Below are 18,416 nucleotides of genomic sequence, written 5' to 3' on the forward strand. Positions count from 1 at the left end.
AGCTTAAACGATCTGAACTTTTCGCTGCCTTTTCTGTTACGTTCTAATTAAATCACCTTTCCTTCTGTAATGAAAAAAAAAAAAAAAATTAATAATCTTATTTCAATTCTTGTTTAATACAATTTTAACGGAATTTTAAACCAGGAACACAGACCCATTTTCGCGATTAACATTGAACGCGATGATATCCGGCGAGTAACAAGAATCGTTAAATAAAATTTGAAAGCGGGGGACGATATCGGGCTTGTCAAAGACGCGTATTGTCCCCGTAACCGGAATCGTTCCGCAGCTTTGAAATCGCGCTACTCATCGATAAAATCGATCAATAGGAAACCACTGAATCTTATGTAACCGGTCTAACCGAGATCTAACAACGTGAGACGAGGCCTGCGCGACCATTTGCCGTGATTTCTTTGGATTGTAGCGTCGTGACTCGACGATTCGTGCAAATCCATCAGCACGTGACTCGCGTCAATAAGATTTCAGTGAAACACACTAATCATTGTTCATTGAGAGAGACATGTTCACCTCTGATCCCAGCGAACGAAGACACTTCTTAAACGACGCATTTATCTTTTTTCCCAGGATTGATTACCGTTCGTCGTAATTGAATAATTGGCAAACGTTGAAATGTTAAACGGGAGAGATGAATCTTCGATGCGGCGCGGCGCGCATAGAATTCCCAGCTGGAGATTGTGCGCACTATTTGCTAATGAACATGAATATTATTCTTTTTTCGCTTGCATTCCTCTCAGCTGAATCATACAATTTATTCGCTTGTACGTTAATGGTTCAAAAACACGTCTATACTCGTAGGATGTTGTTACATTCGATGAAGTTAAAAAGTTCGATAAATTTTCTCGAATATCCGAGAATACAGATTAATGGTATTCAAAGGTATTGAAAGGTATTCAAATATTTGTTACTCGGAACAATTTCGAGCGCAAAAAGAAAACTTGAACAAAATAATCCAGCCACTTAAAGATACACATATATGGACCAACGTGTAACATCGGAGAAAACCTCGTAAGAAACTGTCGCTAATAACCGAAGGTTGATGGAACGTTAAATAATAATAAAAAAAAAAAAACAAAAACAAAAAATAAAATTGCGAAATGGAAATACTTTGGAGAGGGAGTCGCAAAGTGGAAACTGAATCGACTAGAAAACCGAAGGTCGATCAAAACGAGGAACAACCGTCGGCGTCGGATCGATGAGCAACCACCGCAAGGACGGTGTCCTCGTTTTAGCGACTAAAGTATCGCCGTGAACGCAAACCGGCGCGAGGAACGGCCGTCTAATAAACGCGAACGAGAAGAAAAATTCATGAATCCCTAATTGGGTCTAAAAGCATACGAGACCCTGAGGCTTGTTACGGCAAATGTCACTGTCTGACTTTCGTCAGCGTGGAATCTCGTCGCGAGGGCCTGGGACAGCTGACGGCGCTGGTGTACATCCCTACCACGGGGAACTCTTATGGAAACCTGCGGTGCACACGTAAGAAACCAGAGTCGCCAGCTTGTCTCGGCTGGACCAGAAGGTGGAGGAGGATAAAGAGGTGGAGGAGGATGCGTCACGCATCAAGTTTGACGGAAGAAGTCGAAGAAGAAAAGGAGAAGAAGGAGGAACAGATGAAGGAGGAGGGGAAGAGAGGAGGATGAGAGTCGGAGGAGGAGGAGGACGGGACCACGACGAAAAAGAGTAGGAGACGAAGGAAGAGGAGGTGGAGTAGATCCGTGCGTGTAACTGCGTAGGCACAGCAAGTAACTCGTGCTCTTAACTCCTTGCTCGCAGCCCGTCTCCACGGCTAATTTACCTCAATTTACGGAATAGCGTTTCCTGTCGGGGCCTGTATATCGGTCAGGTCGCGGTACCAAAGTCTACGGAGGTATCGCAGACAGGGATGGCTCTAGACACGCTGTCGCCATCCGCCACACCGTCCTCCTCGTGCGAGGAACGAGCCGACACGTGGACACGAAACAGCCCAGCTCTCGTGACAGCCGGTCAAACTACGAACGCGTCTACGTATATTAAGCTGGCGTAGCCTCTTCAAAAGGCCAATCCCAAATTGACACGATATTTTTTTTCTATTTATTTGCTAATTATTTGCCAAAGAATTAAATTTTCTGCTCTAGCCGTTTTCGAGAAACAATGGCTATGCTAGCTCGAATAACTTCCTCGTTATAGATTATCGATAGTGTGTGACGCAACTAATATTGGAGCGTCCGATAGGAAATTAAATGAAACAAGTACATATAGTGAAAATTCTTCCACAAAGATCGAGTTTACGGCAATACTGCGGTTCAAAGATGAGATATTCTTGAACTGGGCCGATTCGTATCGTGTTAACACGTTGTCTGTCGTCGTCACCCGCACTGGATTTTTCGTCGAGGAACTAAAAGAATGAATTCCGAAGGTGAGACGTTAAATAAAATAAATCTGGCTGGAACTCGTGAATTTTAATGGTATTTGAAAAATGAACGCTATTGCAAATGACACGTTAGACAATTTCCAATTGTCTCGATACGAACTTTTGATCCCGTGGACATTTTCACGAGAATTAGTTCGGCAGTGAATGTGTCGACTCGTTAGGAAGTTGGCGCTAACACGAGGTAACCGTCGGTGTTTCTATAATAGAAAGGCGTTCGTTATATTCGTACGCCGTTAGACGTCCACGGATATGAATGGGAAAGGTGGAATCGAAAAGAAATGGTAGTTTGGTCCTCGAAGCTCCCACAGGTAGAACAAATACCTGGGATTTTTTCGGCGACTTAAGGACGGCCTAATTAGGGGCACGATGACGATGTCAAAAACCACGGACTCTGGCCGAAGGAACACAGAAATTGGTCTAGCCACCCACCCAGGAAGCTTGCCACGTCGAAAAGAGACAAAGATGGAGAGACACGGAGTACCGTTTTTCCACGATGCCTCATCGGTCCTCTTCTTCGGCGCGCGGCAGTTAAAGGTCACCTCGAAACTACCGGCCGCCCTTACTCGCTCGGAAATGGCGGCTCCGAGTTCCCGCTTCAGGTAGAACTAATACCTGAACAACTTTTCCGGGAACCGAAACCTTCTAATTGCTGACACGACAACGACATTAAAGGGTGAAGTCATTGCAAACTCGCGTGAGACGAAAACACGTGATTCACTATCGACGGACGCAACGGTTCTAGGCCAGACCTGGCCATATTTCGATTGAAATGAAAATAAGAAATAACTGCAGTCAATGTAATAAGTAGACTGCCGATCTTTATGCATTTATAGGAAATTTGAACGTGCAAGATACTACAAAATCCAAACAATATGCAAAAATATACAAACATATTGAAAGTTCATGTTATGAAAAATATATGTATAATATATTAAAATACAATATATATATATATATATATTATATATATATATATATATATATATATATATAAATAAGTATATATAGAAATATAGAAATATATATAATATTTGCAGAATAAAATAAATTCCTATTCAGGTTTAATTTGTGTAGGCACGTTCGCCAAGATTTTATTTTGCGTAAAGATCCGCAGTCTAGTAATAAGTAATCGTACAACAACCATGGACACCAATGTTGATTATTTTTACCTGCAAGAAATTGTGTATGTCTTTAAAATGTGAATAAATATGCGCGGAAAAGCCGTTACAAAAATTCCTTATAGATTAAAAAGAAATTCTGAAAAAGCACTAAAAGTCGACGATCTAGACTAGAATACCCCCGTCGAGTCTGCTATCTATTTTATGAAGGCAGGTCCAAGGACTTGAACAGCAAGCGTTAATTACAGCGCAAACGAATAAATTCTGTTTCGACACTCACCCGTCTTGAGTTCTCAGAACACGGTAGGCCGTGATCATGTACGATCCACGATTTCTTCGATTCTTCACGTCCATACTACGATAGAGCCTCAGCTCTGCACCGATTATGTGTTCCCCAGGTGGCACCTCGGAGACGTCGAACCATAGCCTCTTACCACGCTCATGCCTCACTCCAGGAACATGATGATCTACGGATCGAGAAAACCCGTCTCGTTAATGCAGCAAAAAGTGGCGAAACTACGTTTCGCCCAGAGATAATCAAACCTCTTATCTACTAGGTAACCGTATCGAATAACGAATAAAGCATAAATAATTTTCGATTTGGTACGGATCCGATAAAAATTATATTCCTAATTATTAATTGAATCGATATATCGTGTATACATGTTTGACAAGGAGATAAATAAAAATCCGTCAGTTTGTATCTTAACTCGATTAATGTCGAGTAAAAATTTATTTTCCTCTGCGAATATTATGATACGAACTTTTATGCGTTTCTAGGAAATTGGAATATGCAAGAACCTACAAAATGCACGCAGTATGCGATAATATAAAAAAAAAAAATTGCAAGTAAAGTTTATAAAGTCCGCAGCCTATCTCTGAGTTTTAACAGAGGGTTGTCGAACGGCAACTAGGTTCTTTATCCGGAGTGAATCGTTGTTCGACGGTAAAAGACGGAACACTTTTGTAAACATCCTGATCAAGACGCAGTCACGACCATGCTTCCATGAAGTCGGTAACGCGATTACGTTCGGTAGGGTTTTAAAAGGGACACTTCTTTTTTTTTATCGTGTCTGATGCTCTTCTGTGATAGTGCGAGAGCCTATAACGCGTTGCTTAAGAGGACTCTAAGTGCGAGCGGTAAAAGAGGGACGAATAAATCGTCCTGTTACCTTTATGGGACCGTTCTGTGCCGTGTGTCGATAACGCTGTGTCGTTATTCGAGCAGCTAAAGGTACGCAATTTTAATGGTATTCGTTATGGTTCAGAAATATTGGATATTCGAAAATGTTCAATTCGAAAATTTCATCGCATCGTTCTATGATTGGTTGACCACAGCGTGATGCATCTTCGACATGAAAATTTTGATAGAGATATTCATAGAGATAAAATCAAAAATTAATGTTGAAGCGTCGATCTACCAAATAAAAGAAAAAAAGAAAAAATATTGTTGCGACGATGCGAAGTCGCGGTAAACGAGTTCCCGCGCTCCCGGTTGCCAGGAAGCGGCAAACTTTTAAAATAGTAGAGAGCGATTCGAGAACTGAAAGAGAGAAGACGTTTCGTTACAAGTCTCCAAGATTATCGTTATATTATCGTTATATCGTTTAAAAGTTATAGTTTGTTAATGAACTTTATATTTAATTAAAACGAATTCTCGTGCTTCGACCGCCCGACGCAACAATATCGTAATCGCGCTAATACTTTTCCTACAAAAAATTCTTGAAGGTTGCCTCGAAAATGAAACGTTACACAGGTGGACGGCCTTGAGAGCGATCCGTCGGGTGAAAAAATTGACGAAGAAACGGTTCTTGTTAACGTCCGAGACTAGAAGACCCGAACGGGGGCGATAGGGAGCGGTAATTCCATCGCTCACGCTCAACTGCCAAGCGAATCAATTTTCCGGCGTAGACAATGAGGCAGGCTCGTTCCGGGTCGTGTCTTAATCCACGCTCGAAACTCGTCCGCCGTTAGGGGAGGATCTACGGTAGGCGGAGGACGAAAAGCGGAGTGCACGGGGCCAACAGGCTGCAGCCGACACCGATAACCGGGTATCCTCGTTCCGGCACGAGATCGATAAGGGAATCGTTACCCTCGTAAATGAGAGGCCCCCAGAACGAGCCGTGGACAATTCGCAGCGTGAAATCGTCCTTTTTCCTGCCGCCAAAGCGAGCGCCTTCGTGAGCAAAGGGAAGCAGCAGTAGGTACCCTTCCTCCACGGTGGACCCATGGGCCCTTAAGTAATGCCTAATGCTTCTCCGGAGGAGGCCGACTCCTCCAGGGGGTGGCGGTGGGGGCGAGGGAGAGGAGAGGGAGAGGGCTAGAACGAGGAGTAAAGCGAACGAGAGCCGAAAGGACGGAACGGTGAAGGAGAGGAGGGCATAAAAATTTGTTTTGTTTTTCTCTCGGACGGTCGCATTCCAACGGCACCTGATTGCCGCGAGCCGAGCTGGACCCCTCGGCTCTCGGGGTGGTCCCGAATAGCTTGGGACCATCCTGGACCGCTCCACGACCGACTGGACTTTTGTTTTTTACCCCACCAGCCATCTACTTCTCTACGTTCTCCGGTCCTCCTCCGACAGTCCTCTCTTATACACCTACAAGCTCTCCTCTCCGCGTAACGTGCACGCGAGAACACGGAAAGAGAAAGAGAGAACGGTTCCACCGGGATCCTCGTCTCTCCTCTTTTCTCGTAGAACGCTCTCCCGGTTCGTTCTTGCGATATTTTCCTGGAAATATCCGTGAGCTGTTCCTCACGGCGTAGATTCGCCGTTTCACGGGCCCGATCGACGATGAGTCGATCCCCCGTATCTCTCCCGGACGGACTTTCGACCATCACTCCCAGCCGGATTATTAGTTCTAAGTAAAACAAGGGCCAGATGCTCCTTTTGGATGATTGGAACGTCGAACGTGGGAATTGTTCTCTCTGTTCCCTTAATGGTACGTCTCCTCTACGAACGACTACGTGTGCGCGCGTGTATCGGCCGCCTCTGTGCCTCGACTGCTTGTCGCGATCGATGATCGAACACACGAGACTTTAAGTGACGAGAGAATCTCATCGTTCGCTTCGAGATTCCACGTTTTTTATTTTTCGTTCGGTCGATATAGCATAACAATTTGACGTAGCATGTACATCAAAAATCTGTATCTCCGGGGGCGCAGCTAGTATTCCATAAATTAATTATATCCTTTTTTCCATCTTCGATCGAACAAAAGCTATCAATTTTATATATTAGGTTGTCCAGAAAGTTCGTGCCAATTTCTAAGAAAAATTCAAAGGCATATAATATATATATACACATATTTATTAAATTACATAGGTACTATTTTGTTCCGCAACCTCTCCACCTTTTAAGAGATGTACATATATATGTTATTTGTTTTCAACCGTTTCGACATATTCAGACCTTTACCATCTATTAAAAATCGACATGGACTTTCCGGACGACCCGATATATATTATCTAAAGTTTTTAGAAATTTTTAGTATATTCATTTGCTTTATTTTGTAACTTGTATTCAATAAAGTAAGGAGTACAGTAGAGTGAATCGTTGTCATTAGACTACGGATTTCTATCCACTTGTACGAAATTTGAACTAACAAAGCAAGGAATTAGAAGAAACAATAATGTTAAAAAATATATTGAAAGTAAAGTGTTCATGTTTAATATTTGCAGAGTATATCGGAGCCGATCGTACAATAAAACGATTAAACAGTCCAGCGAATCTACAGAATAGAAAAACAAGTTCGTCCTCGTCGAGAGAAGAGTCCGAGTTGGTCCAAATGATTTCTGAACAGAGCGTAAACCGTAGAAGCTTTCAGAAAGACGGTCGCAGGAGAATCTCGGCGGACGTGAAAGGGGTTGAAAACCGAACGCGCAACCGGCCAGGGCGTATCAACAAATGAAACGACGAAGAGTAACCGAAACTCAACAGCCGTCGCACACGTCGGGCCTAATCATTAGTTTAACTACGAGCGTAGGAACCGTGCTCGCCGCATTCGCCACTTTTATTCAGCGCAGAAAGAACGAACGGTCCCATCCATCTCGTTCTGGCATGTTCCTCTTCTTCTTGGCCGGTATTCCCTTCCTCTCGTCTGGCTCGTGAAGGAGCCGCCCTGGCCGGAAGATAGATAGATAGGGAGAGAAGGAGGTCCTGGGAAGAAAGGAGCAAAAGGAGCAGCCAGGACGAGCCAGGGCACCCAAGTTGAGACATTTTTACCTGCCTGCGGCTTCACGTGGGGAGAGATATTGACTCGTCTTCCCCGTTCGGGTATCCACGCGATTTGGAGGAACAGAGAGGGCGCACGGTGAAACTTTGTATAATATATAGGCCGCGCCGCGAGTCCATTCGTCCAGATGCACGTACCGAAAGGATTGGACCGGCCCGGGCCCATAAATCCGACGATAGTTTTTAGGGGTGTACGCGAATCCCAGTGACAAATGGAAAGATCATGCGGACTAATTATGCGAGCAATTGATATTTCCTTTGGTCACCTATCCACGATTCACCGAAAACTCTTACTTTTCTACTTTTGTTACTTATGTTGACGTTGTCTTCAAGAAAAGAAACAACAGTCGTACGATCGAACTACAAATAAGGAGATTTCATCGATGCGTCGTTCGTTAGAACGAATACTTGTCGCGGCGAGATTGTTGGCCGGTGGCACCGAGTGGTGAAAAAATTGTATGTAGCAGAGTTCGAACGGGATCGGCACGGCAGCGAGATCGGTTTCTCAGCGAGTAGGTACAAGGAGAGTCGCGTCGTTCGCGAGGGTGGCAGAAGAACCGCGGTCGAACAGTTCTTGGAAAGTTGTTGGTCCCTCTTTCTCTTTCGCGCTTATCTGTCCCTCCTGCTTTATCTCCGGGGACGTCTCATGCCGTGGCTCGCAGTGAGAAACGTTCTAGGCTGTTCGACGCGATATGCGGCATGCATATAAATTGATACCCATAACCGTAACTTATTCGACATATGTACCCAACCCAGTACTGGGAACTCCGGGCGTCCGATAAAAACCGGCATAAATTAAATCGCGTTATTACGTTATACGACGCCCGGCGAGTCTTAATTGATCGCCATTGCTCGCGCCGTACTCCCTTACGATCTTTGCCTCTTTTCCTTTTTCTTCGGTCGACGAATTCACTCGTACTCGTTGCGTCGCGTTGCATTGTTTGCTACGCGAACGGGAGCCGAGAACAGAGCTGGATCGGCGAGTGATTGTTTCCAGAGAAAAAGAAACATTGATTCGAATGTAATCGACCGCTGCCATCCGATCGGACGCAACCATCTTCGTTTAGTGTTTCCCAACGTACAGCCCACGTCCCACAGGGAGGGTCGATTCGATCGTTAAGGGGGCCAATTTGAAAATGGACTCGTTCAGAGTTTAAGGGGTATTCGGTTGAAACAAAAAGGCACGTATTTAATACTTTTCGGTGTTTAATAAGTACGTTAAATTTCGGTGAAATACAGCGAGTTACAGTTGAGTAGCGTTATTTGTTAGTCCGATCCATTGAAACTATGTACTCGAAGACCCGTTTCTTTAGACTTTAGACTCTCAGAGTTTAAAGGGTGAGCCGAGAAATCGGAACAAGTCATTCCTCTCTTTTTCCAATTAGGAAAAAGTGTTGGAGCTAAATGATCCAAACAAGACTATATTTCCAGAGCTATACATTTTTTCGCAAATTAACAATTTACTATTTATTTTTTTTACCAAAAAGTGGGTTAGCGCGCTGTTTATAGAATATTTGATTTAAGAAAAAACCTTACGTACTTCTATAGCCAATAGTATGTATCAGGTTGTCCAGAAAGTTCGTGGCAATTTTGAAGAAAACTTCGAGCGCACATTTGAATTGTGATGTACATTTATTTATATGTATATTTATTGAATTACATAGGTACTATTTTGTTCCGCAACCTCTCCACCTTTTAAGAGATGTACATATATATGTTATTTGTTTTCAGCCATTTCGACGTATTCAGACCTGCACCACCTATCAAAAATCGGCATGGACTTTCCGGACGAACCAATAGATTATACAAATTTTTGCTTGTTTGTTCCAGGTATCATACACAACGAGAATCCCGTCAATTAGCCATTTGGTAATTGGTTAGCCATAACTGATGTGGTTGGTAATAGGACAAATGATTAGCCAGATGTTTTGCTCGAGATAGATGACACAGTGTTATGCGTCACCGCTGATGCACCCATCCATACCGTTTCACCGCGATGATTCGACTCGTTTTCCAGAATTCTCCAAACAACGTCGATCGATAAGCCGATGTTTACCCGACCAATGATCTCTACGAAATTTTCGTACGGGCATTAGTCGCGATCTATCAATTTCCCAGCCTTCCGCGTTCGACTCGTCGCTTTATTCATGCGACCTCGAACTCGAGCGAACGCTCGCATGTAAACTTGTTCGCATTTGCATTTTTATGTACACTGCGAGTACAGAGGGAAGGTCGCGTAACGAAGATCCATGGCTTTGATCGACGATTCCAACGATTCCTTCGCTGCAATTTCGCCACTTTCGCGTCTCCCGGTTTCGTTTCACCGGCAATTCTGTTTATTTTAAGAGAATTCCGCGAACGGCAACCTCTCGAACCCGTCGCGATCACGGAAATTTGTTCGAACGAGGAACTGTTCGAAAGGATTCTTCGATAGAACGATCTTTCCACGGGAAATCGATCACTAAATTGTCCAGTATCCCAAATTTTCTGCAAATTTGAATACGCGGCAGTCTTTACCGATACTTGAACGTATCCGAAAGGGTTTTCATTAGACGTCGATTGCTTTCCAAAAAGGTTGGAAACTGCTACCTTGGTGTCGGAATTTCAATAACTTTAAAATTTAACTTCCGTTTAGTATTTTTATTACGTCAATTCTTATTTCAAACTGTAAAATTTCAATCGATTCGTCGATGATAAAACTGTCGACTTTGTCGGAATTTATGACATTGACAGACCGTCTGGATACCTGAGGTACATAAATACAATTACAGGGCTGTATAAATAACGAAACTAATTGCGATAGTCGCCGCGATAATCTTCCATATTTCTTTCCCTATTACGAATAGCGGCTCTACCGTTGATGTTTCTGTTACGAATGCGGTTAACAGTTTCGGTGGATTGTACGTCAGGTAAAATCTTATCTTCGTTAAGGATCTCCTCTACGACAGGCGATGAAACATTGCCTTTTCGAAAACGTATATTTTCTACCTCCTTTTAAGAGAGGTACTAAAAACTCTCGGTCTCGCGCTCAGACGAACACCTAAATATTAATGGTTTTTCTTTAACTTTCGGAATATTTTAGGTACGTTTTAAAATACACTCGGTAATTTTTACAATTCATTCCATAGAAAAATCATCGAGATATCGCGGTTTTTCGAAACTACGTTTCTCCGATCTGTGAGAATGATAGCTAAAAAAATTATTCGACAGAGTGTTTTCAAACTTTACATACGTTTACTGTATTCAAATGTTTCGAATATGAAATATGAACTAAACATTGGAACGAAATTACAGCTCGTAAATATCATTGAATTCAATGATTGAATTCACAAATTCAATGTTGCGAATAATACGTGACATGTTTTTTTATGTTAAACTAACGCAGACAAGGTACAATAAATTCGCGACTCGATAGATACGAATTCTGAGAATTTATTAACTGCTATTTTGTGGGAATTTTCAGATAACATTAAAAATGTGTTATATTTATAACTTTCCACTATTTTCACACAAAAAGTTTGTTGGGATTAGATAACAAATTCAACTTTAGTTAAGCTTAGTCGTGTCTTTTCATTTTCCCTTTGTACTGTATACCACGAGTGCTTTTCCTATCATTTTCTTCGATGTTTTCTTCAATCGTGGACCCCCTCCTTTCAAATTTATAGGCCTAGTGGTTCCAGGTGTACCATCGAGAGAAGTATGCTCTTGAAATACATCGGTATCCTGCATGGGTTTGTCTATTCCTCCGAATGTTTTACTATTTGGCAAACGTCTGTTAAGAAAGCAGCCTGCGCGCAACAGGTGCTCTGTCAAAACAACGTTCCAATCGACGAGATCATACATCAGATACATAATTGCCATTTCTATATTTGCGTAGTCCGCTACCATAGCCTCGCATAGAAACTATCATAGAATTGTATAAAACAAAAATATGTCAGACACGTGTTGTTCTCATTGAGAATTGTAATGATTCATACATTATCCAACGATCGAATAACGAGATCGATTTTACATAAAGTTAACTATTCACGCTATCTATAAATACCTTAGTTTGAGACTTATAATCTAGGCCGTTCCTTTCCAACCATTTTTACATCGCGACATACATACTTGGAGGAAGCTAACGTTTCTATGGCATACTTTTTCAGATAATGGAAATTATTTCAATATTATAACGATATTTTAGGATATCTCGAATTTTATTCGTATTATACAAACAAACTTTTATGGTCAGGGCCTTTTTTTTTATCTATCAGCAACTCGAGATGCTTTCTTAGCATTCTATCGCCACGAATGTTAAGATTATATCGTCTTCTCGAATGAGATCTCTAATTTGAGATTTCAGATTGATAAGGTCACCTTTGGCTCAACGACAATCATCTTATTGGCACCTGGAGTTCCAAAGAAATGAAACCTAAAGAAAACCTAGCGGTGACTGAGAGTCGCCTTTCGAGTGCAAATGGTTAATCCTTCAGAATCTTTGGATACGTATTCATACTCGAATAAGCTTGCAGATAACTTGTGAATTGAAACGCGCACGATACCATAACTGTTCAGAGGAGTCGATAGTCCAATTACAATGGTGCCCGCCTATTCGTACACCTGAGCAGAGGCTGCCGCCCGGAGGCTTCTCTTTTCAGTCCGGTACCGTCGCTCCGAAGTATCACTGTCCGTGGCGGCAGCAAATTATTCATACGGGATAAATCTCGCGTCTGACACATTCGGTTCAACGAACCTTGCAAAGGGGAATTCCCTACCGCGGTGGAGAGCTCCTTTCCCGAAAGACGCCATAGTGGCATCGTAAATTGTTCCTCGTTCGAGCGTCGTGACGCGAACGGACCACGGAGAATGGTAATTTCTGACGAGTGAATGAACGAAGGACAGGTGTCTGTCGGTATCGAGCCTTCCTTCGACGCGATTCGGTATTTTTCCGTAAAACTTTTCGAACGAACCTCGCGGAAATCGGTCATCGAACAGCAGTATGTAAGTACCGTTTGCAATTACTCGAACAGTAGCGTGTCCAAGTTTGCTGCAGTCGCACAATTGCGTTTCTTAACTCCTCCGGATCGGAATTATTCTGGGTAGAAGGACGTTCTTTCAGTTATTTAGGGTTTAATGAATTTAATTAAATGAAAAAATGAAAATACCAGTAAGTAGTAGTCGTAGAGGCCATTTTTTCTGTTATCTACCAGCAACTCGAGATGTTTCTTAGCATTCTATTGCCACGAATTGTAAGCTATCTAGATTTGAGAATAAGGTCACCTTTACCTCACCGACAATCATTTTATCGACATTTCGAGATCCAAAGAAATGAAACCTAAAGAAACATTGGGTATCGCAAATTTTGCTGCGTGAAACCTAATGGTGACTGAGAGTCACACCTCTCGAGTGCAAAGGGTTAAAAATAACGGAACGCACGTTGAATGTGTCCGAATCGAATGTCGAATTTTTGCGCTGGATCATCGAGGATCCCTATTTAAAAACGCACCAGAAACGTGGCGATTTCACGCGTTAGCCTCGTTTGACTCCGATCGTTTTCGTGATCACGAATCCGCTATAACCGGCCCGACGTCTGCGTCTCTTCGTGATTTCACACGTCGGGAACGTGTGTTAGTGGTGTCCTTGTAATTTATCTTCCTTGAACTTTCTAGAAGAATTCACGGTGTCTCGGGAGGCACGAACGTCCAATGAGACATCAACGAAAAGGATTCCGAGCGAATAGAAAGTTCTATAGACGGGGGCCAATTTGCATAAGTCGACGGCAACGAAAGTGGAAACCGTCTGTTCCCCCCGATTTTCGAGAAGATCCGCACCGATTTCGATCATCCGAAACGCGAGTGACATAACCCCGGGAGAGTTATGTTCAAGGGTCCGGCGAAGAATTCACGATGGGCGGTCCGCGTGAACAGTTAGCAGTACCTTACGGGAAATCTCGTCGAATAGAAAGTTTTCCGAACGCGCTTCGACTTTCTGTTACTCACGAAACGTAAAAATTTCAATCGCGCCGTTGAAAAGGGAACGAAGCCTCGCGATAATGGACCGAGAACCATTAAAAGGTGTGGTATGAATATCGTCCTTTGCGCAAAAATATCACCAACAAAAAACAACTAGCCCAAGTAGATTCAATAATTAATTAATTGGTCATTAAGGGTAGCAAGTGACTACATATTTATGAACGAGGGTGTACGTATATGACGATACGAGCAACGATCCAGAAAACTAATTTTATTAAGATATACTTTTCGACCACTTTGCGGATCCTTTATCAATTGATTGCTTTAGTTGAAATATTATTCAAGCGATGCGAAAGCATTGCGACGCGTTAATTAATTTATAAATTGTCGATACAAATAAGGGTACTAAACTTTGCGTATGTGGGTACCATATTGACCTGAATTTTTATTTTTAGCACATATTGTATGATATTATGCGATTTGTGTCCTAAAATTTTACATGCTTTGAATCGATGAATATGCATGCGGAAGCACAGATTCCTGAGAAACTGGTTCGCGTTTGAGAACGCGACAAGTGGAGAACGTAAAGTTGGGCTTGGAATGGAAATCAATTTCTTCTTCTTCTTGGAAATTGGCGAACGCGCTGCGCTCCAAAATCTCTTTTCGTCAATTATAGAACGTAAACAAACAATAGGCGTAAAGTTATTAGCTATTGTTAAATTTTAAACGAGAGAAGAAACTAATATTTCAATTTAGAGAAACTTAAAAACGTTAAAATGGTTAGTTATTTTTATGTTATTTATAGAAAAGGATAGAATATATTTATTAACCCTTTGCACTCGAGAGGTGACTCTCGGTCACCATTAGGCTTCACGCAGCAAATCTATACCTAAATGCCTAATGTTTCTTTGGGTTTCATTTCTTTGGAGCTCCGAGTGTCGATAAAATCCTCGTCGGCGAGGTAAAGGTGACCTTATTCTCGAATCTAGATAGCTTAGAATTCATGGCAATAAAATGCTAAGAAGCATCTCGAGTTGTTGGCAGATACCAGAAAAAAAGGCCTCGAGTGCAAATGGTTAAAAAAAATGTCGAAAATGGATCTTCGTTCCACCGACCGCAACAGAAAAGAAAATTGATCGAGAAACTGTCCCGCCTGTTTAGGATTTCCCATTCGCGTCGACTGAACGTGGTCTCTAATACGCAGGACGAGTCGAAGAATTTCAGTAATTTCCAGAAATATTTCGACGATCGTTGTTACGTTGTTTGCTCGATGATACTCGGGGACCGAGTCGAATATCCGCCAAAGTCACGAAAGAAATGCTAGACGAGCATTCCTTGCCGCAGAATGCTCACACCCACGAGAACTGCTTCTAAACCGGTAGAATCCAGTTGGTAAAGCGATTTATAATCCCGAAGTAAACTCATACAGAGCGCATTAATTATATCGATCGCTCTGAAAACATTTTCAACGCAGTCTCTGAATTCAAATCTGCCGATTAAGAAACCAGTTTCAGCTCCAATTCCAGCATTTCCCTCCGTCTGCGGTTTGTATCAACGGGACAGTTCTGTCTATACTTTTTCGACGCTGGTATTCTACATTCGACTCAATTTCGTGCTATGACGCAACTAAGTTGCTATTCGAGCCTAGTCTCGTTTGCTTTGGCGTAATAATGGCGACAAAAATGTCCAACCCGAATTCGTTTGGATTCCATCGCATCGAGGAATCGTGGGCAACGAAAGACCAGACGAAGCTGCAAAAAAAGCCATCACGATGGAAGAGCCATATGTCCAAATATCACCCACATTGAATGAAACAAAAAGTGAAAATATAAAAAAAACAGCAAAAGAAATACGGAACCAGGAACCATGGACCAACATGCCACCAGCGAATCTACACCAAATCCGAAAATCAACCAACGATACAACTCCGACAAGTGGCAATAACAAGATTGAGAATTGGCCACACAAATCTAACCCATCGTTACAAAATAACGAAATCACCATCGTGCACCTTTTGTGGTGAACTTGTCACAGTTAAACATTTAATCGAAGAATGCCAAGGAATGCGGCACGATCGAGTAGAGTTCAAACTTTTAAACAATACGCAGACGATTCTCAACAATAGAAACGAATCGAGGTTCGTACGCGTTTTACGTAGCTGCTAAAGAAACAAATTTTCTGATTTCATCTATCAGATAAAATATTCAGATCTAACGCTGTCAAATTTTCTTCTTCGGACGTCCCTTTATACGTAAACAAAATTTCAATGACAAAAATTATATAAAAAATTATAGCAAAAATTATATGCATTAGAAAAACACATTAACTGGACCAGACTCCCCCCTTAATATTGCTCTATGTGCAAAAATCACCTAGATAAAGATGAAACCACCGAGAGAGTCTCGGTTCGATATACCGGGACCTTCTAAAACGTACGACATCGATGGAAAAATATTACCAAGGATCGACTAACTAAGAGAGATTCGGTTGAATATTCCGGGAAGGTCTGAAAAAGGTAAGCGGTCTGTTTAGATGTCCGAGGAGTCGCAGGTTCCACACGCGACGGCCGATGGAGCCGCGTGAACGCGATGACACGGAGTGAACGCGCGTCGAGCGAGACGAAACGCAGCGAAGACGAACGAAATAAATGACTTACTGTGCGCGGTAAAGGTCATGATGACGTCGCTCTGGTCGATGGCCCTGAGATCCTGACCGGTGAGGTCAAACTCGCCGGCCCTACGTTGCTCGGCGATTGGCTTCTCGTCCTCGTCCTCGCCGAGCGCGTTCTTGTATATATCCAAAAGAAACTTTGGCGCCGACCTCTTGACCTGCGGCGGCCTGCCGGCCGTGTTCCTCGGCCGATCCGGCAGCCCGAGTAGATTCAATATCTCGTGCTCGACCTCGCGTTTCTCCCGTTGGCTGACCACCCTGTGCACCACCGTCTGGTCGAAACCGTTGTCGACGTAGAGGCCGCTCATCCTGTCCGCGGCGGCGGTGCTCGTCAGCCCGGCGAGGATCGTCCCGAGGATCAGCAGGGGCGCGAGACGGCGCGGCGACATCTCGCCGCGTCTTTCCGCTCGTGATCGACACGGGCCGGAAGCCACCATTCTATCTCCCGTCGCTTCCACCACCACCTCCACCAGCACCACCTTCCCCTACGCCACCGCCTCCTCCTCCTCCTACGTCGGCGCTCGCACGACGACAACGTCGTCGTCGTCGTCGTCGTTCCTATCGAACCACCAACGTGGACGCCGAGCGGGACCGCCGCCTCGGCGATCGAGCCGCGATCCGGCTAAGAGATCGATCGATCCTGCGATGCGACACCGCGCTCTATACCATGGAATCCGCGTACACGAGAGTCTCCAACACTAACCGACCACGATTCTTCTTCCTCGTGCGCTGCGTTCAGTCTCGGTTACATCGACCATCGAACACCATCCGATTTCTCCTTATCCTAAAGATCCTTGGTACACTAGATCGGGTCCAAGCTAGATCCAACTTGGAACTATCCAACACTTTCGGGTTCTCTTGTTCCTCGTACACTGTCTCGAGTTTCGATAGATTCTTCGACACCAAACACCTTCGGATTCTTCCTTGTCCCCGCGCACTAGTTTAAATCTGGATCGAGTCGACGAATTACAACACCGAACACATTCTCAGTTCCGACTTTTCCACGAACACTAGCTTCTCTGGGAGCTCTTTTATCGTTTCACGCGCTCAATTTGTTCGATAGTCATCCGAAGACACTCACCGATACGATCGTTACAGAGATTCCTCGTCTCTGGATCAACGTCTCTTACCCGACGATAAGACCTTCCACGCGCACAACCTACCGTCGACTTGGTCAATTCTATCCGGGTCTTGTTAAAGCGACCGAGAACCGAACGGGCACACTGCGCGCACTTTCGTCGAGGAGCGATTTAAAGGATGCACGCCGCGCATGTTCGCCAATACGCGCCACGGGTGACTCTCGAGATCCTCCTCGGTGACCACCAGTGACCACTGCCGCCGACTCCCGCGATGCCAGTGCCAGTCTGTTTGTCTGGCTCGTACCGTGCACCTCCTCGTCGTCGCTGCTCCTCCGCGAGGCCTCACCACCGCCTCCCAGGGCCGTAACGCTCCTCCGACAGAGCCACGCCTCGCTTCGTCTTTGCCTTTGCCTCTGTGGCTCGCGTTCCCTCGTTTCGCCTCGCTTCGCCTCGCCTCGCCTCACCTCACCTCACCTCGCCTAGCCTTGCCATGCCTTGGCTTACCTTGCCTTGCCTTGCCTCGCCTCGCCTCGCCTCGCCTCGCCTCGCCTTACCTTGTCTTGACTTATCATACCTTGCCTTGTCTTGTCTTGACTTATCATGCCTTGACTTGCCATGCCTTGACTTTCCATGCCTTGACTTTCATGACTTGGCTTGTCATGCCTTGATTTGCCATGCCTTGATTTGCCATCTCTTGACTTCCCATGCCTTGATTTGCCATCTCTTGACTTCCCATGCCTTGATTTTCCATCTCTTGACTTTGCATGCCTTGATTTGCCATGCATTGGCTTGTCATGCCTTGATTTTCCATCTCTTGACTTTCCATGCCTTGATTTGCCATGCATTGGCTAGCCATGCCTTGATTTTCCATCTCTTGACTTCCCATGCCTTGATTTGCCATGCATTGGCTTGTCATGCCTTGACTTGCCATGGCT

The 18,416-nt window shown here is 43.9% G+C and overlaps 1 protein-coding gene across 2 annotated transcripts in view; it reads right to left on the reverse strand.

Moving 5' to 3' along the window:
• The window catches only part of LOC128877624 (protein 60A-like), a 31,868-nt gene extending 14,085 nt beyond the window's left edge, over nucleotides 1-17,783 (reverse strand). For both annotated transcript variants that reach the window (XM_054125484.1, XM_054126360.1), the window contains exons 1-2: nucleotides 16,389-17,783; nucleotides 3,830-4,016 (exon numbers count right to left, since the gene is read on the reverse strand). In XM_054125484.1, coding sequence (XP_053981459.1) covers nucleotides 3,830-4,016; nucleotides 16,389-16,839 — 638 coding nt within the window. In that variant the 5' untranslated portion in view covers nucleotides 16,840-17,783. The remainder of the gene's footprint in view (nucleotides 1-3,829; nucleotides 4,017-16,388) is intronic.
• Nucleotides 17,784-18,416: the final 633 nt, after the last annotated feature.

The sequence above is a fragment of the Hylaeus volcanicus genome, chromosome 1 (assembly GCF_026283585.1).
Source record: "Hylaeus volcanicus isolate JK05 chromosome 1, UHH_iyHylVolc1.0_haploid, whole genome shotgun sequence".
NCBI classification, from domain to species: Eukaryota; Metazoa; Arthropoda; class Insecta; order Hymenoptera; family Colletidae; genus Hylaeus; species Hylaeus volcanicus.